The sequence below is a fragment of the Cinclus cinclus genome, chromosome 10 (assembly GCF_963662255.1).
Source record: "Cinclus cinclus chromosome 10, bCinCin1.1, whole genome shotgun sequence".
Taxonomy (NCBI): Eukaryota; Metazoa; Chordata; class Aves; order Passeriformes; family Cinclidae; genus Cinclus; species Cinclus cinclus.
In genome coordinates, this window is record NC_085055.1 from 17,045,160 (window position 1) to 17,069,741 (window position 24,582).

The following is a 24,582-nucleotide window of genomic DNA, read 5'->3' on the forward strand; positions in this document are numbered from 1 at the left end:
GATATTCTGAAGAGAAAATCTGTCCTCTTTTTTTGTTACTTTTTCAGTTAGCTCTCTTTTCCCCAGAGAAGCTAGATCAAGAATAGTGGTAGCTGTTGCACTGGGTTGGCTTGCCTTTTGTGAATTTACTGAGTGATACTTGAATGTGCTGCTTTGTCCCCTTTAATTTTTATTTTGATTAGCTTTTTCTTGGAGAAGTACAATAAACCTTTATACTTACAAGCTAAAATACTGTGGCCTGCTCTATATGTTATTCACAACTGCTTTTTTTAACATACCAGCCTATAATGTTTGCAATAAAAGCCCGCTTTGAGAGTTCTCTGTGGGCTTTAATTGCCTCTGTTAAATAAAATGCTTAGTAATGAAAGTACCCCAGGGGAAAAGTGGTCCCTTTTGTAGAAGGTTCACTTGGTTTACATTTGCCAAAGAGAAAGGGAGTGATGTGTGAACTGGAGGTTCTGGGCTCACCCTCACAATGCTCTGTAAGCTTTTCATTTGCTTATGTAGAACAGAGAGTGTATGTTACTCTTGTAAGTGTATTCTTATAGCCTAGGTGACTGTCACATGCATTTCACACAAATGCAACAGTGACCAAGTTGTTTTATGAAGAATCATAAAACAGAAAGTTTGGTGTGAAGTGTTTTATTATTATCTCTACATTCAGAGGCCAAGTGCATCAATGTAGGGGTTTTTTGCAGGGCTAGCTTTGAACCTGGCCCTGATGAGCACAGAGAGAGTCAGTTATAATGCTGTAATATTAGTCTTCATTCTTGGAGAATATGTGATTATGTTGTCTAATGCTCACACTTTGTTCTGCATCTGTACAATAATGAGGCCCTGTGTCAGATGAGAAGGTAAATACTGGATCCCCATGGAACGTGTGTACTGCTTTTGGTTGTGCTGAGCTGCCTATAAATGTGCACCCACTTCCTTGCCACCTTTTCCACTCTCTAAACCAAATAAAGCTGTTACAGAATACTCTGAATACAAAGAAGATGACTTCCTAAAATAATTTGTGGGTACATACTCTGCATGAGAATTTAAAAAATTTAAGACAGTCAGTTAAGCCAATGCTGAGTAATTTAGACAGCCCATCTCAGGTTTGCTCCAGCAGCCTGATAATCCCCTCTCTGGGCCTCTGAGGCAGAGACCACCTGTACAAGCAGTGGCTCCCATGGGCACTTCAGAAGATGCTGGGAATGAAGAGAAGGAATACTCCCAGTTGTAGCAGTCAACCTTTTTATACTAATTTATAATTGTCCTTTTACTCTCTTTCCTTCTACTTTCTCTGCACAACTTTTGGTATTTAGACACCTTTGATCTATCTGTTATTCCATTCTGTTTGTCTCCTGGAGTCTCATGCCTTTCTGTGAGTCTGTCTTTACTGTTCCCACCTCAGACTCCTTTCAATCCTTCTGCTTCTTTCTCTACTGTACACATCTTCATCCTTTTCCTTCCTGATGTGCCTCCTTTTCCATATAGTCTTGGGCAACAACTTCTTCTGTTGGGTTCTAGGCTTGATCCCTCTCTTTCTTCCTTTCCATCTCAGGTAGGCTGGTGAAAATTTTCAGGTGGAGTGTGGAGAGAAAATAATACTGGGATAAAATCTTCAGCATACTGTACAAATATCAGTTGTAACTTACACTCTGTATGAAGAATCACTGGAAAGTCTCACATTGTGTCATTTTTCTTATAGATGTGCACCTTAGCAGTAACTGTATGTATTTCATGCATCTTGTTCCCTTTCAAAATGTCATGTTGTGTTTAACTGCATTGATAAAAGTTATGCATTAAATAAATGGCACAGATATTCTGGTCTGTTTGCCAGCACAGCCAAGCCCTTCTCTTATAGTCTAGGCTTGACCTCCTTATTTAAGGGAGATTGATGTACTAATAACAATTTCCAAAGGAAACTGCAATGCCAGCAAGAAAATTTTTAGACTATCAAAACTACATGATGACATGACTGAGCAAATTCAGTGTGGAAGGGAAAATGAGCCTGGTGAAAAATCATAGTCCTATTAATATATTTCTTAATGGTAGGAGGTCAAAAATCAATCCTTAAGGGCAGAACGAGAAGTAGAGATCTTGTGCTGCAACAAGGAGGAGAGTAAAAAGGGTAAGGCAATTGTATTTACATTTGTAAATATGTGGAAGGCTTAGGTAAGGAAACAGGATGCAAACAAAAAATGCATAATCAATGTCCATGGAGGAAGTCAGGCCTAAACTAGATCATGTCTTTTGAGGCAGTAACTATATTGTTTAACCATGCTTCCTAGAAAACAGATGCGAATCAGTAAAACATGTTAAATTGCTATCCACTCCCTCTTCCATCTTGTGTGATTCAGTGCATTTGATGTTAAAGGGAAATGTGCTTCAAAATATGGAAGCATCTGACATTGGCTTTCCTTTAAGAGCTGAGCACCCAGCTTTAAAAGAGAAGAATATGTTCTCTGGCCCATGGGCTGCCTCAGAACTTTATCAGTTCTCTAGCCTTCAGTCTCAACCCTTGTAGTAATTCTATTGTTGTTGTTTGTGTTTCTTCTGTTTAGGCTTGTAAATACTACAGTTCCCACTGGCATGTTGTGAACTACAAATATGAATCCTATTCGGAAGACTTTCGACACTTGCCGCAGTAAGAATCCACATAAGTTCCCTTTTTTAAATTATTTTTTTCCCATTAGACTTGTGTTATTTGCTAAGCTTTGTCCATATTTGCACTTTCCTTTGTCTTCTACGCTGTGCTTGTTTCACTGTATTTTTAGTGCCTTGCATTTTTAAAAAGGGGAAGCAAAGGTCCTTCAGAAAAGTTCAAGACTCTGCAGAATTCACTGGTGTCAACAAACTCCATTAGTGCTGATTCAAATCCTTACAAGTGTATTTGCGTTTTTAAAGCACAGTTGATACAGGAGAGGTGGCTTTTCGTTTTCCTTAATAATGCATAAATGTCACTCACCTTTCACTGGGATTCATTCTCCTTTTAGTTACCCTGTGGGACAGAGAATGGGATTTCAGTGCTTTACAGCTGCATTGTACAGGAAAACTGGGTGCACTGATGGTACAAGGCTGCAGATGTGTGCTGGTGTCAGGGTAAGGGGTATCTCTCCTGTGCTTGGAGGCATGTGAACATGAAAATCACTGTAAAAGTGCTGGGAGGAGCAGGAATAAGTTCCTTGACTTGAGTAAAAGGAAAAGAAGAATCTGGCACTCCTACGTGCATGAGTTTCTACCCATATTCATTTTTCTGGAAGGTTTGTGTCCTGCCCCTGAGGAATGTTTTAAGAGGGTAGTTACCAAAATCATCAGGTGCCAGAACGAGCTGTGTTAATGCCTCCTTTCCTGGAGTTTGAGTCATTAAAATTACAATACTGGATGTGAAAGGTTTTCTACCTGCACATAAATATGGGAATGAATGAGTGCTCCACGCTTGGGTTGGATGGAAACTAGTACTACCTTCATTGCTTCAGGAACTGATAAAACTCATAAAATGGAGTCTTATGGCCCAGTCAGATGCTGTGTTCAGAGGGTTTTGCACTGCAAACCTTCCTTTAGACCTGCATTTGGTCTTGTAGATTGGTATTTTTATGAACAGTATACATGACAGTACAAAAAACCATTAAGAGCAGTTTTGCTAATCAGAGATTGTAGACACACTCTTTCTTAATTACCTAGCCTGCTGATTGGTTTAGAAAATTAATGTATTTAATGCTCAAGAAAAATAGTTGTAGCCCAGCAGTTTTCCATTTAACCTTAAACGTCTTCACTCTTATGAAATATGCATTGGACAGATGTGTGTGCATTACTATGCACAAAAGTATGTTTTAGCTGATTGCATACATCCTCTTCTGTGAAGGATATTTTAGTGTGGGATTTTTTAAATTTTTAATGGGATTTGCTTTCATGGGTTCATGCTCCAGGGGTACCAGAGTGTCTTACATCTTACTTTTTCTCCCCTCCTAATGCATACATTGCACTGAGGTTTATACTGACAGGAAGTCTTGTGTCTCCTAGGGAGGGTTTAGGTGCCACACATTTTAATATTTGAGACACGAAGTTATAGCAGGAGTTGTCTGCAATTGTTTGCTGGAAACTTTTGGCTTTTAAGCTTAACACACTTTTAACAGATCTGGTTTGAGTTCCACCTCATTTCATATTGTTTACAGCCTCTTCTACCTTGTTTTGCATGTATATATTACAAACTTTGGTGCTTTAGACTAAATCTCAAGAAAAGTAGAGAGGCTTGTTATGTCCTGGTCATTATACTGTATCTCACTCTTGATAGGTCTGGATGCCCACTTTCTACCAGTTTTTGTTTGATTTGAAGAAACCTGCTGTCATACTTTGAGAAATCTGAACATATTGTTATATCAATCCCTTTATAGGAAATCACTGTAATAGTGAACACTGTGTGAGTGTAAAATGTTTAGCTTTACATCGTGGGAAAGGAGTATCATTTACAATACCAGCTCTAACTGTGGCTAAAGTAATTCCATTCACTGAGGGTGTGCTGAACTTCCCTGTGGGCTTATCCATGTCAAAACAAGCATGTTGGGACTCAGCAGCTTGCAGCAGCACTGAAGGACTTCAGGCTTGGGTGTGATTGAGGCCATGCTGTGCTGGGTCACACAGTTGTGCAGCACCTCCAGTAACGGCTGCGTGGTGGAGCAGATTTTGGTCAGAGTGACTCCTTCTGAACACTGGCCCTTTCTGACTGGAAAGAAGTTACTGTGTGATGCTGGGCACCCAGGGCAGGCAGTGAGTACTCAACATGTCCACTGCAGTACTGGTGTGGCACCAGCACAGAGCTCAGCGGCATGTGCACGATCAAAATATTTAGCAATTGTTATGGTTTTTCTCTGCGTGTGCTCCTCCTTGGAGGTTTTTCTCAGCTCTTTCTAACCCCTTAGATTCTTCTCTGTAAGCTCTCACTATCTCTTTTACACCATGGTTTAAGCTTTGTGCTGATGTGTCCTTGCTTCTTGAGCAAGGGAAAAGATTAAGGGTTGCTTGGTGTGCCGTCCTGACTGTCTGGGAACAGAAAAAGCCATTAGCAAAATTTTTGCTGCTGTTTGTAGGAAACCTGGAACGCTTGTTAGATATTTCAGGTCTGGTGCCCATTTTTTTTTTTTTTTTTTTTTAGAAGGTGGAATTGGCTTGAGATTTTTTGGTTTGGGGTCCTTTCAGGTGGGAATGTTTGTGTTAGAATTTTTAACAGCTGCCCTTGGTTGCATTGGAAAACCTGCGGTGGTTTTCCATGACAGACATTCTGACTATTAAAGCTTTACAGATGTCAAAAATGCCAGTAGATTGTAAATATTCCTTTCATTAAAAACATTGATCGGTTGTTTGCAGTAAATAAACTGCAAAATTGGAACAAACCAAAGAGGCGATGAACGCTCTTGTGTTCTCTGTGCCCTTATGGTGGCATGGGCACATTATGGGAGCGCTGGTTTTGAAATGAGGAAAATTAAGTGGAGATAGGTATTGCTCATTACTCTGATCTTCCTTACCTGTAATTTATGTATGAATGAATAAAAAAAATAAGAGAGTCAATATTTTGTTCATTTTGGTTTTTGGGTTTTTTTGTGTTTTTGGGTTTTTTTGTTTGTTTTTTTGTTTTGTTTTGGGTTTTTTTTGTGTGGGTTTTTTTTTTTACTTCTGGAAAAGTCAGTCTTTCTAATAAATAATGGCTTTTAGCATGAAAACATTTTTAGGTTTTCGTATCATAACTGAGGGTTTTCAAGATGAGATTTGTAATCTTTAGGAATTTGAAAACAGTACTGGAATTTTTTGGGGCACTGAAAAATCTAATCTTTCCCGTTTAAAAATACCCTTGAATTTTTATTGGGTGTATTTGTCTGTTACTTATTGTTTAGTTCTGCAGCATGAGACGTACTCTAGGCATAAGTACAGTTATTTATGTGCTTAGAATATAAGCAAATGCTTAAGTGCTTTGCTTTTTCATATTCAGTTATGGGTTTGAGTATACAGAATAACAAACTTAGATGGCATCACATCAAAAAGACATCTGTGTATTTTGAAAAATTGCTTGAAGGCTGTGCTCATCATACTGAGTAGAAAAAAAATCTTGAAATCATGAAGTGACGTAGAAGCTTTAAGGTGAAAGTTGTAATGTTCTTGGTTAAGAAATCTATTGAAAAGTTCAGTCTCCTTCCTTTAACAGCCTTGTATGGGATGTCTCTTTAGAAATTTTGGGTTTGTTGACCATTATGGTGGAAGAGCAGCAAAGAGACCAAGAATTGGTATTTTATCATTTGCATAGAACAGTTACAGCTTCAGAGTCTTGGGGGCGGGGGGGGGGAAGAGATACATGTGGCTTAGGAAAAAAGTATTTTGGAAGTGTAGTGATTTTAAAGGAGACAATAGGATCACAGCAAAATGTGTACTGACATTGCCATGGGGTCTCAGTATGGTTACCTCCCTGACATAGCACGCACATTATTTGTTTTTACTAAATAAATAAATGCATTTTTCCCCCTCTCCCAGAAGTGAATGTAGACCAGAGAAACTGCCATCACATTCCTTTGAAATCGATCATGAAGATGTGGATAAGGATGAAGTATGTATTCTGGTTTTGGCATGGTTTTTCCCTACTGGGGAAGTTATTTATTACTTTAATATCAAATAAAGAATTATAATGGAAGGTCATTATCTCCTATAAAACATTTCATATTTTAAATAGCTCTGAAATTAGTGGAACAGCTTTGTCTCATGTCATCCCATGTATGGGAGGGCTATTAATAATATCTTATTCTAGAAGGAATGAAAGAGTGATTATTTGTCATCAAGCAGATACTCAAACATTACAGTTTTTGTCTTGGAATTCAGAAAACAAGTCTATGCAATTTTAACCTTGTCTTCCATATAGGACACAACATCCCACTCATCTTCTAAAGGTGGTGGTGGAGGAGGAGGTGGATTAGCAGCAGGAGTTTACAAGTCTGGATGGCTTTATAAAGGGAATTTCAACAGCACTGTAAACAATAGTATTACTGTTCGGGTAAGGAAACAACATTATTCTTTCTTTACTCCATTGGGATTTATTTTCCACACAGAAGCACACTTTTTGTCATTGTCACTTAGCTGTTTATATCTCAGGTTTGATTACATTGCTTTAAATGATAATGTAGTGATATTTCATTTGTCTGTAAAATAGTGATTGAAATTCAGACAGGAGTTGCCTGTTATTTAAACCCTGTGAATAAAGTATCAGTGAAAATAATTTGCAGTACAACAATTCTTACGTTTCTTCTTTCCCACCACTTCAGTCATTCAAAAAGCGCTACTTCCAGCTGACGCAGTTGTCGGATAACTCGTATATTATGAATTTTTATAAAGATGAAAAAATATCAAAGGAGCCAAAGGGATGTATTTTTCTGGATTCTTGTACAGGAGTCATACAGGTAAGTTCCACTTTATTTCATTATAGTGTTTTAGGTGTAGGATATGTTTAAAAAGGCAAGTGGAAGAACACGTTCATTAACAGAATAATGGTCTCATTAGCAGTTTCAGTAGGTGAAAGCACCACTGGTTTTGCTCTTTAATGTGGTGCAGATGCTTAGAATGACAAGTGACAAAAAAACACAGCTGAATTATGGTAGCAGACCATGCACACACTCTTTGTCCATGACAAACATGATAAAAAAATACTGTGAAATGTTTGGGAGGGGTTTCACTGAAATTATTTTCTGAGATGTCAGATTTTACCTCATGCTTACCAAGAGCATGCTTGCTTGTGGGGCAAAGAGATTCGGGTTACAAAACATTGCCTTTGGGCAAGTGTGAAATTAATCTTGTATCCTGAACCTACTTGAAGGTCATCACTTTTGGAGGTGATGGAGATTCTTAATGGCATGATAGGACAAGACTTTGTTTATTTGCCAGAAGTGTCTAAAACAACCTTTTTTTTTCCTGTTTTTACCCTTAGACTGTGTTTTTAGCTTTTATCTCCCATCTTGTTCTTCTTTTCCTCTCATTCTAATAAGATATTTCTCTTTTTTCTTTTGTTTCATTCTAAACAAGATGTTTCCTTGCTTGGTATGTGACTATTGACTGATGTAGCCCAATGTGTCACTGAATAAGGAAATGCCTTTTATTTAATCCATGATTTACTATTTAACCAGTAAATATTGGTAATAGTATTAGGCAGGCTGATTTGAGGATTGCTTTGAAAGAAACCTTTCGGGTAATGCAAGGGAAGAACTGCTGATAAATAAAAGGTTTTCTTGGTTACAATGCCTCTTGTTCACTTCTAAACCCTTTTGGAGCAAGAAAAATGATCAGTTCCCAGTGACTGACCCTGGGAACAAGGAATTGCTGGCAGTCCCCAGCTCTGTGGCAGTGGCCATTATCCCAGTGCTGTTTCAGAAGGGTGTTTCTTTTGCCAAACGGGGGTAGAAGAGGATGGAGATCTGCATGTAGGACAGGGATGTTTGCCAGTGTCATTCCATTGGCTTGAGAGACCCTCACAGGTGGTTTGGAAGTGTAGCAGAAGCCATGGAGGAGATTCTTATAGAAAAATCCTGCTCAGAAATTCCTGCTGGCACAAGGGCTTTCTTGTAAGCTGTGTCTCAGCCCGAGCTCCAGTCCAGCCCTGTGGGGTGTGTGTATGTACATATTTAATGCTACCCCAGAGGGTGCCCTTTCTGCTGTGTTGTTTCTCATGACACTGCAGGATAGCAGAAATGTCTTGACTGCAAGATTTATGCTGTTTTTTACTAACTTCTGACAAAAAACTTCAAGAAACCTTTGAAATCCTCCTCCCCCTGAACCTTTCACAGCTGTGTTCTAAATCTACAGTGTTCCTCCAGATTGTCCCACACTGCTTGCATGGTGGCTTCTCCTCTTGCCTGCCCCCACATGCAAGTTTCTGTGATAGTTTTTGATTGACATTTAGTATGGGACTCACAAATCTGTGCTATCTTCACTAGCAAGAAGTTAAATCCTAGCCAAGGATGTCCTAGGGAGAATAGCATCAGCTGTCAAAGTCTGTGATGGACTTGGAATCATAGGGCTGAAAAACAAAACCTGGTTTAGAGTTGCCATAAAGAAGGAGACCAGAGAATGTGGAGAAAGAGTTGGTTAAAACTGAATTTTTAGTGAAAAAATGTGATAGGTACAGTGTGATCTCATGAGTTTTAATACTACTATAATTTTTTGAAGTATCTATGAATGACTTTGAGCTCCTGTTTGATTGAGATACAGTACCAAAATTGTAGTAAATATCCCAGAGAAATAATCTCCAGATAAAATACAAATGCTTCCAAAACAATTCTATTAGTTTAGAAGAATGACCCTGCAGGCATTAGACTTAGCCTGATGTTTCATTTATAGCTCATTCATAGTCTCTTTTATGAATCTTGTATTGTTTATTTTTGGAAGAAATTTTTGAACTTGAAATTAAGTGTTGAAGATTAGAAATCAAGGTCCACTGTATAGAAGGAGTTTTGTAGAGGTGCAAACTGAGAAATGGTACCTTGGCTTTTTTTTTTTCCTGTTAACTGATCAGGAAGGTAAAATAGTTGGCCTTAGATTTGAAACAAAGACTTTGCTGTAGATCTCATCTGCTTGCCAGAAGTCTGAAGTGCAGATGGAAAAGTGGATATTGAAGTTTTCCTGCCCTGCTGATGTTTTTAAGATTCAGCATGCAAGATACATTGCTGTATTAGATAATGTCTGATAGTCTTTCAGTACCTGTTTTAAAGATCTTGGCCATGTCTATAAGAGGAAGTACATAATATAGGCAATAAATGCATTCCTTCTTGTGTTTCAGTACCTGTTTTAAAGATCTTGGCCATTTCATAAGGGGAAATATATAAAATAGAAAATAAATCCATTAATTTTAAATGTTTTTTGTCTTATCTGAAATAAAATTGAAACATAGCATTCTTCTTCATAGATTGTGCATGAACTGGTGTACACAATCCACTTTACAAATAATCTGTCTTTAAAAGTTTTAAATGACCACTACCTAAGTTTCTTGGACTAGCTTTTTTTCAACTTCTAGCTCTTAGTTAAGCCCTTATATGATTTTATATATATGCAACAGGTTTTAGTGATGTTTTACTCCTTGTTTTGCATTAGTTTGAATATATGATTGGAGGAAAGGAGTGATTTCAGGATCAGGGTAAATACTGAACACCCAAGAACCAATGCTACAAAAACCAAGCCTGTTTCTTACTCTGCATTTGATGAACTAAAATTTATAACCCTGAAAGAATATTTTCTGCCATAAAGTACTTGAAAGGAAAATTATTTCCTATCAAGAGAATTTCCAGTAGGAGAACTAAAACATAGCACACGTGCATACATACACCCTCAGAGAATCCCAAGTCAGTTTGAAAAGCCAAGATTTGTTTGAACCCATTGACCCAAGTAGCTCCACAAGAAGTAGTTCAGTCTTAAGTGATTCCTGGTCTGGGTCATGACATGTAATATAAGAACTGGAGCAAGTGATTAGCAACAGATTGGGTAGGAATCTTCTAAATCATCTCTGCTGCTGGAAAAAATTGTTCATGGAACTTGCTTCTCAATGTCCTGAGTTTGCATCCTCCTCTGCTAATCAGTATCAGATTTTTGCCTCTGTTCTTGTTAAATAAAAGTATCACTATCATCTCACCATCTAACTTAGAAACCTCTTAATAACTTGTTCATATAGAACTATGCAGAAAAATACTTACAATATGCAGAACTACAGGAGATCACTGTGATGTTATTTGAGACAGTTAAGGCAGAAAAATGGAGTGAAATGACCAGTTATGGGGGAGATGATTTTTTTTTTCATTTGTCAGCATCACTTCAAGGTTAAATCTGTCAACTGAGCGATGGCAATCTTCTGGAATATTGAAATCAAAATGGTGGCACTGGTGTCCATCATCAGTCAGCTTTAAAAGTTCAGTGAAACAGTAGGGGATAGAATGCATTACTGTTCTCTCAGAAATAAGGAGGAGAGAAAATTGAAGCAACCAACTGCTTCCTTAAGGCTAAGGGATATGTGCCTCACTAATTGGGTAAAATTGAGAAATTAAGCACATTATGTTAGACCCCATCATTTTAATTTTATTGAGCAGTTTCAGTAGCTCAGTACCTGTTAATTCTTATAACAGAAATTGATTGACATTGTCTCCTGCAGGTAAAATCTGGTGACAGAGAACAGCTCTCAGAACTCAATCTATTCCCACTATACTGGGCATTTGTTCTTATTTTGTGCTTGAAAATTATAGCATTGTAATGAATGACCAGCACTGTACCTCACCTTTGCCTTTTGTGAAAAATTGTTGAAATCCCCTAAGCTGTTTTTAAATCCTCCTAAGACAAAAGTAGATGTGGGAAGTACCCATTGTAATAGTTACTGTGCCAGAATTTGTCCTGTTGCAGTCTTCTGGAAAGTCCTGTTCCCACTCTCCCCCAAATATTTATGTGACTTAGCAATACTTTGATTTATCTTTTTGAGTGTCTGGTGTGCTGGTGAAGTGTAAGAGGCTTGTTTTTCGAGCTGTTCTCTCCAGACCACTCCAACTCATGTAGCAGTGCTGCACTTTGTGACCAGAGGTCTTTTATTGTTCCTCATGGGAGGTATTCCCTTCTGAACTATTGTCCATCTTAGATTTCTGTGGCTAAATATAGCACATATGTTTGTCCACAGAAGATCTTTAATGCACAAATTGACAGAAATTTGTTATTTGAATTTTCTTTAAAGCCCCTGAAGTTTGCTTAAGTGTCATTTTTAAGGAGTAGCCATATAGAAGTCCATCTTATGGATGCCTTTTATAGTACTTTGTTGTATTAGTTCTAGTGTTTATTTTTATTTTCCTTTTGTTCCAACAGAATAACAGGCTTAGGAAACATGCCTTTGAGTTGAAAATGAATGACCTCACATACTTTGTGCTGGCAGCTGAGAATGAGCAGGATATGGATGACTGGATTTTTACTCTCAACAAAATCCTGCAAATAAATCCAGAGGGAACTATTCAGGAGAGGAAGAGTGCAGATCTCACTGATCTGAGACTTGGTAAGAGTGAAAAATCTCTTATATTGCTGGGGTTTTTTTAAACAAGTGAAAAAAGTGGAACCTTCAATCAGTATTTAATCATTTTAACTGCCTGAGTTTGTAATAGATTCTGTACCTATTGATTTCTGAGGAAGCAGCACCAGTCTTGGCAATCCCTGAACAATGTCAGCTAACTCCCTTCAGATCATTTTCAAACTCTGTAGGGGAGGTAAAGCTGTTCCCACAAAGTCAGCAGGAGCAACATGGCTCTACTTTGCATATGCAGCTCTTTTTTAAATTTAGTCCTCTCTGTCAGTGATCTTGCTGGTACTTTGTGTTTTACTGTCCTGGAACTCTGAAGGTTTAAAAAAGTTTTGTTCTGGAGAGTGGTTTGGTCAGTTCTTTCCCCAACATTTTGCTTTCTTTAAAAATCTAGAGCTAATAATGGGAAAGAAAAAACAGAAAAAAAAAACACGCAAAAAAAACCCTGTGATATGTGGGTCTTTCTCTGAAAGCTTATTGACTTTTACTTTTTACTCTTTTGAGCTTGTATATTATCCTCTCAGTGTGGAAGAAAGAATTGGATGCTCTCTTATACTGCAGTCTTCATGTGGCAGTAACTCATTCCTCCACATAATAAATCCACATAGAGTTTGGATGAACTCCAACTGAAATTCTAAGGCTGAAAACACTTGAAACCTTAATACAGCTGTAAAATGCATGGGCTCTGAGCTGAGTCAAAGTTTTGAATCCACTTGCATCTGAATCTTAGGGATGTTCAGAGCTCATTGAACTCTTTAGCCTGATGTTTATAAGTTCTAATTTTGGAAGGACAGGATGCTCTTCCTATAGAAAAAGATGTTTTTAGAACTTGGAGACACAAGAGACTTGCACTTCAGAGGAGTACTTTTGAAAATCCCACCCATAAGGGGTATTAATGAAACAGGAAGAAATATGTGCATAAAAGGTCAAAAACACAGGCTAACAGAAAACAGAAGTCTCTACTGGTATAAAAGCTGATAACAAGCAACAGGAATGTGCTATAGAGTTAACTTGTCAAAAGACATGAGGCCTTCTTGGCAAGAAGAGCCCTAAGTGACTGTAATGACTTCTTTGACATGGGGCTGAGAACAGAGCATTCCCTGGTGAGCTGAGTGAAGCACAGGGCTTGTGTTCAGTGCTGTTCTCTGGATCCATAGGTTTGCAGCTCGTGGAGTCCAGACTGCATCCCTGCCTTTCCCAAAGAGTGGGTAAGGTCCTGCCTGCCTCACTTTACTGGGAATCCAAAATCTTTTAACATAAACCCTTGGTGTTGCATCAGAAGGGACTGAGCTGACAGTGTGACTTTGTTGTGGGTGTGAACATTTGTCATGGCTGAATGTGTTGGGTGTTTAACTGAGTAGTCAGGCCACTTGTTTGGGAGCTTAAATATAGACTAAGATGCAGTGAGCAGCAGTGAGAGGTGAGGTTGAGGAGGACAGAGGTTTACATGAGCATCTCTTCCATTTGGAGAGATTGAGTCTGAAGGGAATAGAAAGAAATAACATGGAATATAGGGGGTTTTCTCTTTTAAACCCTATGGTAATAGCAAGAATAATAAGACCATTTTGTGGGTTTTTTTTTCCTTCTCTTCAAGACCCTGCAGAAGTTTCAGTGAATTATGATTGCTCTCAAGAAGAGGCAGATTCTTCAGAGAACAACTTGCACCTAGACTTCACAAAAGTAATGGATATTACATTTTTCTTTACAATTCTAGTGGAAAGAATTTCCAAGGTGAAAAATGCCTGACAATAGCTGATCATTAGTATTTTGAACGGTTGAAAAATATAGCAGTCTGTTACAATTGTTGGAGACACAAGTGACAGGAATAATCTTCTTTCTGAGCAACTCATCCATTTGTTTAAGTGCAAAAATCTCCACGACATGCCAAGAGAGTAGATGCTCTGCAGACTACTTTGATTTAGACCTGTGAACTGAGTAAGGGTGTGGTCCCCTCAGTTGCGTGTGAAATATTTGCTCATCTGAACTGCATTTCAGTAGAATTTGGCCCTGGGAGAGGCAAGATTTCCTGTGTGACTGGCTAGGAAGTGAGCTCTGAATATCTCACACGTGCTACCAGGGGAAGCATTTTGTCCTCTGGAGCTCATAAACTGCTTCATGTGGATGAGATAATTGTATATGCTGCTAATAAGCTCTTTAATGAAAAGCTAGATTGGAAATGCTTCACTGCTTTCTCTTAAATGAACTTAATCTGTTTGTAGCCTTCTGCCAGTGAGCTGCTGTAGATGCTGTCTATCTACAGAGCCAAATGTTTTTGAGGATGTTACACAGATTTGAACTGAAAGCTATCTATGCAATTGAGGACAGAATTTTACTGTAGGTCATATTCATATATGTGAAGTGGTCACCTAGAATGCAAAAAAGCAGAAAAAAGCAAATCACGGAACAAAATAAAAACAGCCAACTGAATAACTTGTATCTGAGTTTATGTATTAAGGGCAGCAGTGTCTGATCATCTTGTCTGTGGATAGGTTTAGTTGATGCAGATATCTCAGAGGTATCTTGCAGTTCTCTCAAAGACCACTGGTGCCTGCAAAGCTATAGGAGAGGGTCAACTTGTTTTGTGATGCTCTTTTTGCCCTTTATATGGATAATTCCTGTTCCCCCACCCTGGCTCTACAGGTCTGGCTGCAGCAGTGTTCTGTGGCCTTTCCCTAGTCCATGGCAGATAAACATCCTGATCCCATCTCTATCTAAACCAGTCTGCCAGAGCCACATCTGCTTCTGCAGGTCAGGCCATGGGCAGTGTGTGTTAGGAAATGAACACAGAGCTCTCGGTCTGGCTGGGCTGCTGCTGCTGCTTGTTATTTTATGTGTATTGGCAATATCATGATGTGGGAGACATGAAGCACTGAATGGGACCTGAACAAGAGAATATCCTGTGCCATCTCATCTAAGGGTTTTGTTCAGTCCTAGGCAACCAGAAAAGATGGACACTCTCTTAATATTTCAGAGATTAAAACAAAAAAAAAAATAAAAGTTAGATAAAATCAAAGTGCAGGGAAAGACTGAAGGAATTGAGCAGTTGGAATATCCCAAGGGACCTTTAAGGGGAAGGGAATGTATAGGACTTACTTTACCTGTTGGATAAATGAGCTTAACCAGCAAGGAAAAAGCTTTTTTATGCTATTAGGCATAAGGATAAACTTTTAGAAAGCAGGGTAGGAAAGCACCAGGTGGCTTCAGAAGGTGAAGTTGTTTTTGTCAGAGAGCTTGCTATTAACTTAAGCATTTGCCTGTCAGAAAGGAAAAGGATGTGTCTGATCATCCCTGTGGCCAAGGGTGGGAAGGAGAGGATTCCCAGCCTTCCCTTTGGGTGACACTGCAGTCTGTGTCTGCTCTGCCTGTGAGGCTGAGTGCCATATGCTGCTCCCCTTTCTGCCCTCCCCTGGCACAGGTGTTTTTCTGTGGGGCTGGTTTGCTAGGGGTTTATTTCCCTCAGCTTGGGAATCTCTAAACTGATTTTGGTGCAGGGATCTGACGTCTTCCTCAATGGATAGCATATGTGAACATACCAAAGCTTGATTTCCTTAATTGATCTATGTTTTGATTCCTTAGAAGTATGTCATGGCCTGAAAATCCCTGCTTCACAAAGAAAGAGTGCTTGGGGATAACTGCTGCAGAAGTGGGAAATGTTATGAGTGCAGCATTGATCGCTCATTTAGAAGTCTAATAACTCTATGGATTTCTGTTCTTGTACAGAAAGCTAATTTATTATCTGTCACCACAGTACATCACAGAAACAGAAGAAACAGTGAAAGCCTCTCGAAATGCAGAGCGACTAAACCTGTTCTCTTTGGATCCTGATATAGCAGTAAGCAATTTTTTTTGAAAATTCTTAGGAATTTTATAATACAGGTGACACAAGCTAACTGGGTTAGCTCAGCCAGCAGAGTGGGTTGTACTTCTGCAAGCAAGTGGGTATACTCAAGGCTTCAGCAGTGAAGAGGGAGGAGAGCTATGTGTAGTGCACAGAGATTTCTGTGCAGGCTCCACACTTTGGCTGCAGAACGACTGAGGATGGCAGTGACCTCTGGAGGTCATCCAGTCCAGCTGAGCTAAGATCTGAATTAGTTCAAAACAAGCGTTAAAGCAAAGTTTAACATTTAATGTCAGGATTCAAAGGAAGTTATTTCTTGCACTGACTGTGATTTAAATGGAAATTTTATTTTCGTTAAAGAGAATGCTTAAATAACATTAGGATCTGTGTATATTTAAACTGGAGCCTGATGTCAATCAACTATAAGACCTTTATTCAAAATATTAAGCAAATTGAAATAGTGATGTGGTATCTAAGTGCTGGGAATAAAGGGAAGTGCCTGGGATCTCATTCTCAAATGTGCTGTTAATCTGAAAATGTGAGGGTTTTTAATCTATATGAGGAAATTAAAAGCTGACATTTAGAGTAAGTAAACAATAAAAAAAGTTTGTTCTAAAATTATAGGAAACCTAATTTAGATACCGAATTGTGCCTCTCACATTATATATGTCCTCAGGCGTTCTTTTTGATTTGCTTCCTATTCTACAAATTAGGAATAACACTCATTAACTATAGTAATATGAAGATACCAGCATTGACTTTTGGGGTTTTTCAGTTGTTTTAGGGGTTGCAAAGACCTTTAAAAAGTTTACTTAGTTTTGGAATATGATGCATTTTCCTATGTATGACAAATTGCCCTACTTATTTCAGGCATTGAGTCCTCAGAAAAAGGAGTTTCCAGGGATGAACTCAGTGATAAAGCCATTTGAAGAAAAGCCTGCAAAGAGGATCCTGATTACCTGCAAATCCCTCAGTTTGAATCTCCAGGCCTGTGTTACTGAAAATGAAAATGATCCCTTAACCAACGTAAGCTTTTCTTATTTCTCTGTGATTTTTTGGTTTTGTTCTTTTTTGTTTGTTTGTTTGTTTCGGTTGTCGTTTTTTTTTTTTTCTTTTTGTACATGTGTTTGGAAAAACAAGTGAAAGGAAAGCTGTATTACACATGCAAACTGCTCCCTCTAGTCTGAATAACAAAACTGATTAACTTTTCTATAGATATTCTGGAAGTGATTTACATTGCAGACTTTTAGCTACAGTTCAGTGAAGGATTAAAAATGTTTCAAACCTTGAGAAATCTTAACAATTGCTATAAGAAGAACAAGTTTAAACTGCCAAGATCTATGTAAGCAGGCAACTGAATATCAGTTGCTGGTGAACTTGGGGTTTTTTGTTGTTTTTCAGGGAGAGACAAGGAACCCAGCAGATAAAGTTACAGGAGAGAAGGCAAAATTGAAAGGACAGCATGTTTTATCTAGTGGAAAAATCCACCTAAACCAGGACAAAACAGAAAATTTTGCTTATTCTTACTGTAAAAAGAAGAGGACCAGGAAAACTGAGATGTAGATATCAGTCTATAGCTTTTTGTTATTTTTGCTCTGAAGCAGGAAAGTTATGAGACATCAGTGTCCCAGAAATTCCACTTTCATATATTACATATGAGGCATTGATTTTTTTGTTGATTTGTTTGTTTTTCATTTGAAGATGACCTCTACAGTGAGTGCAAATTTAGCATGATGTAATCAATATCTTTTTTTGGCAGACTGGAATAACTGTTTAAATAAAGTCATGATAACTGCATCAAGGGCATGCAATATTCACTGCGGAGGCTGAAAAAAAAAAGCAAAGGACATTGTACCTGCTATGCACTGCTCTTTATCTCCACAGTTTTAATGTTCTGATTTCTGGACAGTTCAGGTGGTGTTATGCTGAGGCTGATTTATTCTGTCAGAACTATGGATGATTTTTAGAGGTTACTTTGAGTCACAGGACTGAATTCCCTGGTACTCTGCCATAGGATAAGTGGGCACTGTAAGAGTGGTTTGAATGCTCTTGGTTTCCCAGCAAAATGGAACATGTGTTTCTCACAGAATAATACACCCACGCTTTTGTGTTTGTACCAGTAAACATTTTCTGTCCCCTTACATTTGTCATCTTTGTGTTGCGTTTCTGACGATCCCTGGAAAGCCCACACTCACTCTTCCCTCTTCTATAATGACTCTCAATTTACATTTTAAAAATCCTGCCGTGTGTTTTCTGGGGCTCTATTCATTTACTCTAATAATTAGTTATCTATTTGGTTTTGATTCTGTGAGTTTCTAAGCTGTCAGTTCCTCTTCTGGCACCCACTGTTAACAAGCTTTCTTTGAAAGCCCCTAAATTCACATGGTTGGAAGCTAATCTGGGGTGTGTGCAAACATGTGTTTTCAATGTATCACATAACTTGTAAATAATATTTGTTTACTTTCCTTTTTTCTAGTTGTATAAACCCATTAAAATATAGACTTTACTCCTCTCAGATATCACTGTATTATGTTTCTGGTATTTTCTCCAGGTAGAGCCTTTCTTTGTGAGCGTGGCACTGTATGACATCAGGGATGGCAGGAAGATCTCTGCTGATTTTCATGTGGATTTGAACCACCTTCTGGTTAGACAGATGATTTCAGGTTTCTCGAGTCCATTAGAAAATGGTACAGTTGAAAATATTGACTCAAATGAAATGGAAGAACCACAGGTCAAAGGGTTCCCAGAAGAGTGGCTGAAGTACCCCAAACAGGTATTCCACATGTGACTTGCATGGCTTAGTGACTTGTGTCACTATTTTAGTTCCCTGGTATTCTTTTTCATTGGAGAACTTTTGTGTGCTATGTTGTTGTTCTCAAGAAAATTCTCTTTTGTGTGTCAGTTGTATAGAGCCACTTGCTCTCTAAGCTCCCCGTATAGACCATTCGCAATCAAAACTAATAAAAGTTAGTGTCTCTTATTTAGAGAAAGCACCCGTATTTCCTGTGCTCTTTGGGTCCATTTGCGGACTTCTTCCAACCAGCCAGAGAAAATCATAACTCAAAGCAACAGCTAGATGCTGCAATAATCTCAAAGTGATTCCACATTCTTGCTCTTGCCCTAAGATGTGGGCTGAAACAGCATGTGTTATCTTCTGTCCTCCTTTCAATCCCCTGAGGAATGAGTGACTCTGGGCAGCTTTTAGGTGCTGCCCGAGAGGAGCAGTTAGGTTAGGCCATGCTAACATGGTCATACTGCTTTTTTACTTGAGTCGGTCTCTTTGCAAGGTGTGCAATGCACAAGCTGACTTCAGCACTAGCACAAAGATTTTCTTTTCCATCTGGCTGTGTTGAATAAGTATCAATAATGATCCTTAATAATCCTTTCTGGATTTGGTTTGTTACTGTTTCCATCAACAGAGAGCACTGGCAGTATTTCCTTTCTCCATTATTGCTGTATACTTTTGAGCTGTTCTCCCTTTTATCCACAGGCTCTTTTCTCCATAAGTAATCCTCACTCTGAGATTGTACTAGTGGCAAAAATAGAAAAGGTGCTCACGGGAAACATTGCCAGCAGTGCCGAACCTTACATTAAGAATCCTGATTCTTTTAAGGTAATGTAACTGGAACATCATTTCCTACTCTGTAAGCTTCAGCCTGCTGGAAGCTGAAGGCATTGCATATCGTGCTGACAAATCTCAGCAGTCTGTGGTTGCTGAACAGGACAAGCTCCTGGGAACCCCATGCTTCAGAAAGCAAATGTGCAAGTTCCACTGGTTGGATGAATGAACCTCTCTTTTGTCTGCAATTTGCAAATCCATCCGTGGTGCATTCCTGTGCTGGTTATGCCTTAGTACAGGGATGTTATCTTTCAGCAATGTTTTAGAAATTATGAGCTACAGAACTTTGTACAGGAGCAAAGTTGGGATAGGCACCTCTGTCTCTGAGAGCAGCACTGCACCTGCATTGGGTAATTACAGAAAACTGGAATAACAACTTTAATGCAGTTCTGAGTAAATGAGTGGTGGCAGGGTTTAATTTGTCAGCAACATCGTATTCATCTTATGATGTCTCTGCTGTCCACCCCAGAACCTTTTGTTATGAACAGTATCAGGCCAAGTTATTCAAATTATTGTAGGAACACTGTAGCCTCTTCAGCTTGGATGTACTTTGTACAACATTTAAGATGTTAGAATGATACTGATGAAATAATTCACATTTCCTTTTTTGCAGTGTGCACAGAAAGTGTTAAAATCCAATAAACAGTTCTGCAGCAAGCTGGGGAAATACCGTATGCCATTTGCTTGGTCAGTGAGGTATGTATTCATTCTTTTAATGATTTTATAAGCAACTTATAGCTTATTCCCTTAGACATATTTTTCATTGTATTGTTTTCTACTTTTTCTGCCTGAAGCTAAGCAAAGCTTTCACTCTGGTCCAGGACCCCAGAATATCTTGCAGGCTTTTTGTTTCATAGCCCTATTTTTCTCACAGCTAAATGTCAGTTACTTGCTGATCAGATGTTACTGTGGTGGGGTCTTCTCTTCAGGTGTGTAGTGAAGTTGCCAGGAAGCAGCAGAGGTAGCTGACAGAATATCAATTTATTGTGAGCTCTACCATTCATTTGGTGCTAAAAATTATCAAAGAGATTTCAAAGTCACACTTCTCATAAGAATTTCCTGCAAAGGTAATTGTGGTTTGAAATAGAGTTGCAGTGGCCACCTAAAAAGTAGGTGCACAGATACCTGTTCTTGAGGCTCTGTTCCTGTTTTGATGCCTGACAAGTATTAAGAAAAGTCTAACCAAGGACTTGAAATGCTTTGGGGGTCATATTGAGGGATTATGGTTCAGGTACTCTTGCATTTTTCAAGGTTAGTAGGTGATGGAGAACTTCTATTTTCTCATTTGGCAGGTCAGCTGGCTTTTATTACAGGTCAGTGCAGTGGCAGTAATGAAGTTTTATTCTTTCTCCTCCTGTATAATGTTTTGCTGGTCTTGCCTCAAGACTGAGGCACCCTGTGCCTTTTGATCCTCTTTTACCAAATAGGGCTTTTTTTCCATTTGTTCTCCCTTCAAGTTTTGATATAATTCCTTTCTCTGTCCTCTCCCTTTTTTCTTTCTCAGTCTTGTGTAGTTTCTTTAACTTTCTACTGCCCTGGCATGAGAGACCTCCCTGACAGAGACCCTCATGTGTGTCCGTGTGGCAGCTCCCTTCTTTCTCCCATGCATAGAACAGGGAATATAAATTATCATATTCCTTATAAAAAGGAAAGCTGTCAATTGCCAAGTGGAAACATTTCTCCTCATCTGTGGCTTCTGTTCTCACAGTAGCAGGCCAGGTGGAGAGCTGCCTGAAGCTCTCAGCAGGGACAAAGGAAGAGCAAGTGCTGAGTGAAAAAGTTGTGTTGTGGCATTGCCCATGGTATGAGAGAGAGCTTCATGTGTGTGCTTCTGGTGTGGGACATGGAGCAGCAGGATAGCACAGTATCCCATGGCATGTGCAGGGGAAAAATTTCTCATTTTAGAATATGGCACTTAGATGGTGAAGAAGAAAACATGCAGTGAGATATGGCCTTTTGAAGGGTTCATTTATATTTTATTTACATTCTTTTTTTTTGTCAATATCCAGTAAGAACAGGAGAGGTGAGCCCTCAAGAGAAGGGCAGATAATGTGTTTTGATCTGTCATCACAAACTCAAGGATACTCATAAATATTTGCTACTTCTGTGTAGCCAGAGGACCATTCATCAAAATCATATTGAAGGGTTGATAAAAGTTGTTTACTTTTACCATGTAACAGACTGTGCAATGGCAGGTGGTGCAGGCTTAGCACCAGACTGACCTGAAGCTTCCTATTAGCTTCCTATTAGCTTCCTGTTAGCTTCCTGTTAGCTTCCTATTAGCTTCCTATTAGCTTCCTATTAGCTTCCTATTAGCTTCCTATTAACTCAGGCCTTGCCTGCCTGTGCTCTGTGGCAATGCCACAGTGATACATCCTGCAACTCAGCCCTTGCTGGAGTAGCTATCTTTAGGTGGCCTGATGATTTTAACTAGTTCAAGGTCTGGCAAGGCACTGATGGGTATAAGGAAGGCTATAGCATTCTTCCACAGCTTCAGCAAATCCTGCCAGAAATAAAATACAGAAAGGTTTTCTTCTCATTTTGAAAGAAGTGTATTTTCTTCTCATAGGATTCTCCAAGTGTCAATCCCTTGTTGCCTCGTGATGAGGAGTGGGCAGGAGCAGGATTTGGGCTGTGGTCCTCTCCTCTGGCTCTCAGCTGCTGGGCTGTGTGTGCCACAGCTGTGCTGCCCAAGTGCATCCCGCAGTGTGTGCCTCAGCCCAGACCTGTGGCTGCAGCTCTGCACTTGCTCTGCCTGAGGAGAATCTTAACAGGGATGAGGGATGTTTTGCTGCTATCCCTGTGAGACAGACAGCCCCCTAAATACCTGTCAAGCTAGGGTACATTGAGAAAATTCAAATTCCACAGTCATTTACATCTGCTTGTGTATTGATATTGCTCAGGTCTGACTTCGGTGAAAGCAAAATATAAAATCTATTTCTGTTTTCGCAGCTTGAAAATAGAAGTTTCCACATGAGGCTATTGCACTACAGAGAGAAAGAAATTATTTGGCTACGATAAATAGCAAAGCCCTGGGTTTGGAAATGTGTTTTCCAGTTAGTTCACTCTGGCATTAACCACACTCCTGTTTTTGTGTGGAAATTTTCCCTCCTTAAAGCAGTTACAGATGGTCACAGTGCGATTTTTACGTATGCATTCAGCAAGCCAAACTCTTGACAGTTGAGTATTGCACATGTGACTGAAACTCTTAATTAGCTCCTGTGGCACCAGTTTGTTAGCATTGCTCAAAAGCATGACTCAGGGTTCTTCCCTGAGTTCCTGCTGGGAAATCTGGTGTCTGTGTGATCTCACAGGTATAATTAAGGGATGTGTTAGAATTACAATGTGTCAGAGTCTCACTTTCCTGCCCTAACTGCCAAAGTTTGCAAATATCTGCCTCAGCTACATATTGTAGATGTAGGGATAAACTTCATTCACAGAGATTAGTTTTTACACTCTTACTCCTTCAGACCTTCTCCACCCTCATAAACATCATGTTTTAAAGTCTAATATTTGAATCCTTCAGTACTAGTGCAGCTGCTGATTCAGTTCAGCTGCCGTAGGTTGAGGGAGCTGAAGGCAGTGAGACTGTGCTGATTTCCAGTAGCTTCACATCCTCCACTGAGTGTCTAACCCTGGAGGTGAGCAATTTTCCCACAGATCACGAACCACTATTCAAAAGTAACCTTTTCCAGACTTGAATGATGAGCAATGTGTAGCTTTTCTGTGCTTGACGAGTTTTTAGGATTGTGGACAATCAGCTAACAATGTCAGAAGAGCAGAATCATATCAACACTAAAGTACTGAGATGATGTTTCAGTTTTTTAAGTGTAATCTATTAACTTGCTTTCCCCTAAATGATTACTTTTATAATCTCTTCAGGAGTTTAGTTCAGTGAAATTACTCTTATTTTAGTATCTCAGTAAATAGGTACCCAGCATTAAGGTTCATTGTTAATGTGTTAGACAAATATTGAACTCCTGGACTGAAGTTTTTAAAGCATCTCCTTGTTTTGATGTGACAGTTGTCATTCTCAAGTGCCTTCAGTATGTTCTCTGTGACAAGAAGCATTCTTGTTCCACCTGCAAGGATACAGCAAAACATGGGGTTGCAGTTACTTAACTGCAGCTGTGCTGCATTCAGTACTTGCTGCATTGACAATTCTCCAGCTTCATGAACCTGGAGAATGGACACGCCAGTACAATTTGACCAGTGCATAAAACATACCTTTTTAAGAAGGATTATCTCGTTTTCAATGGACATCTAAATTACCCATGTGGTTGAAAGAACTTTATGTACATGGAGTACTGTGTGTAAGTTGGAGAGATAAAAATGCTTCCCTGTTTGGTGGTGGTTTCATGCCTTTAATTTTGTCCTGGATGCATTATTTAGGCAGGGATATGCTGCTGAACCAGTCCTAGGAGGCAGAGAATGGGATAGCCAGGGAGCACTGATGCTCTGGAGCAGTGGTTGTAGGCAGGATAACTTTGTAAAGCCCTTCTGACTCCAAACTAGAGGGGAAGAGTGGGAAAATTGTGGAATTTGGGTTTGAAGATACCTTGAGGATCACGATGCTGTGTCCCTGAGCCTTCTGGAAGGCAGTGCTCAATACAACTACACAGAGTGAGCTACTTCCAGCTTCATTTCCTTTTTCACTTGCATCCACAGCTCTTCTTGATGAGTGCCCCTATACCCTGCTGCACTGAGCAGGGGTTTGCTCAGTGTCAGAGCCTGCTCTGGAATCAGTTAATAGTTTCCAGCAGGGCTAGGTTTGCTCAGCAGCACATTGCAGAGCCCAGTGGCACAGCGGATATCACTCACCCAACGTTTTGGTCCTCTCTTAGTCTGGAGGAGGAAGCAGTGCTGAGTCCAAGAAATATCATAATGTCACCAATACTGTAATAATTATTAAATCTTTTTTCTTTCCTTTTTCTTTTTTCTGACAGCAGTTTAATAGCATTTGTAAAGTAAGTGGTGGCTGCCAGAAAGGAGGTCTGGTTTCTCCCTAGTAAGCTTTTTGACATGGTGTGTTGGTGTAGACCTTATTCCCTCCAACAGCGGGAGGTGAAAATC

General features: G+C 39.3%; 1 protein-coding gene across 3 annotated transcripts in view; it reads left to right on the top strand.

The window, feature by feature from the left end:
• Positions 1-24,582, top strand: part of DOCK10 (dedicator of cytokinesis 10) — a 146,617-nt gene that overhangs the window by 70,056 nt on the left and 51,979 nt on the right. For all 3 annotated transcript variants that reach the window (XM_062499414.1, XM_062499413.1, XM_062499415.1), the window contains exons 4-14: positions 2,553-2,635; positions 6,508-6,580; positions 6,890-7,021; positions 7,290-7,424; positions 11,848-12,031; positions 13,647-13,732; positions 15,801-15,884; positions 16,761-16,916; positions 18,442-18,663; positions 19,381-19,503; positions 20,123-20,205. In XM_062499414.1, the coding sequence (XP_062355398.1) occupies positions 2,553-2,635; positions 6,508-6,580; positions 6,890-7,021; positions 7,290-7,424; positions 11,848-12,031; positions 13,647-13,732; positions 15,801-15,884; positions 16,761-16,916; positions 18,442-18,663; positions 19,381-19,503; positions 20,123-20,205 (1,361 nt within the window). The remainder of the gene's footprint in view (positions 1-2,552; positions 2,636-6,507; positions 6,581-6,889; positions 7,022-7,289; positions 7,425-11,847; positions 12,032-13,646; positions 13,733-15,800; positions 15,885-16,760; positions 16,917-18,441; positions 18,664-19,380; positions 19,504-20,122; positions 20,206-24,582) is intronic.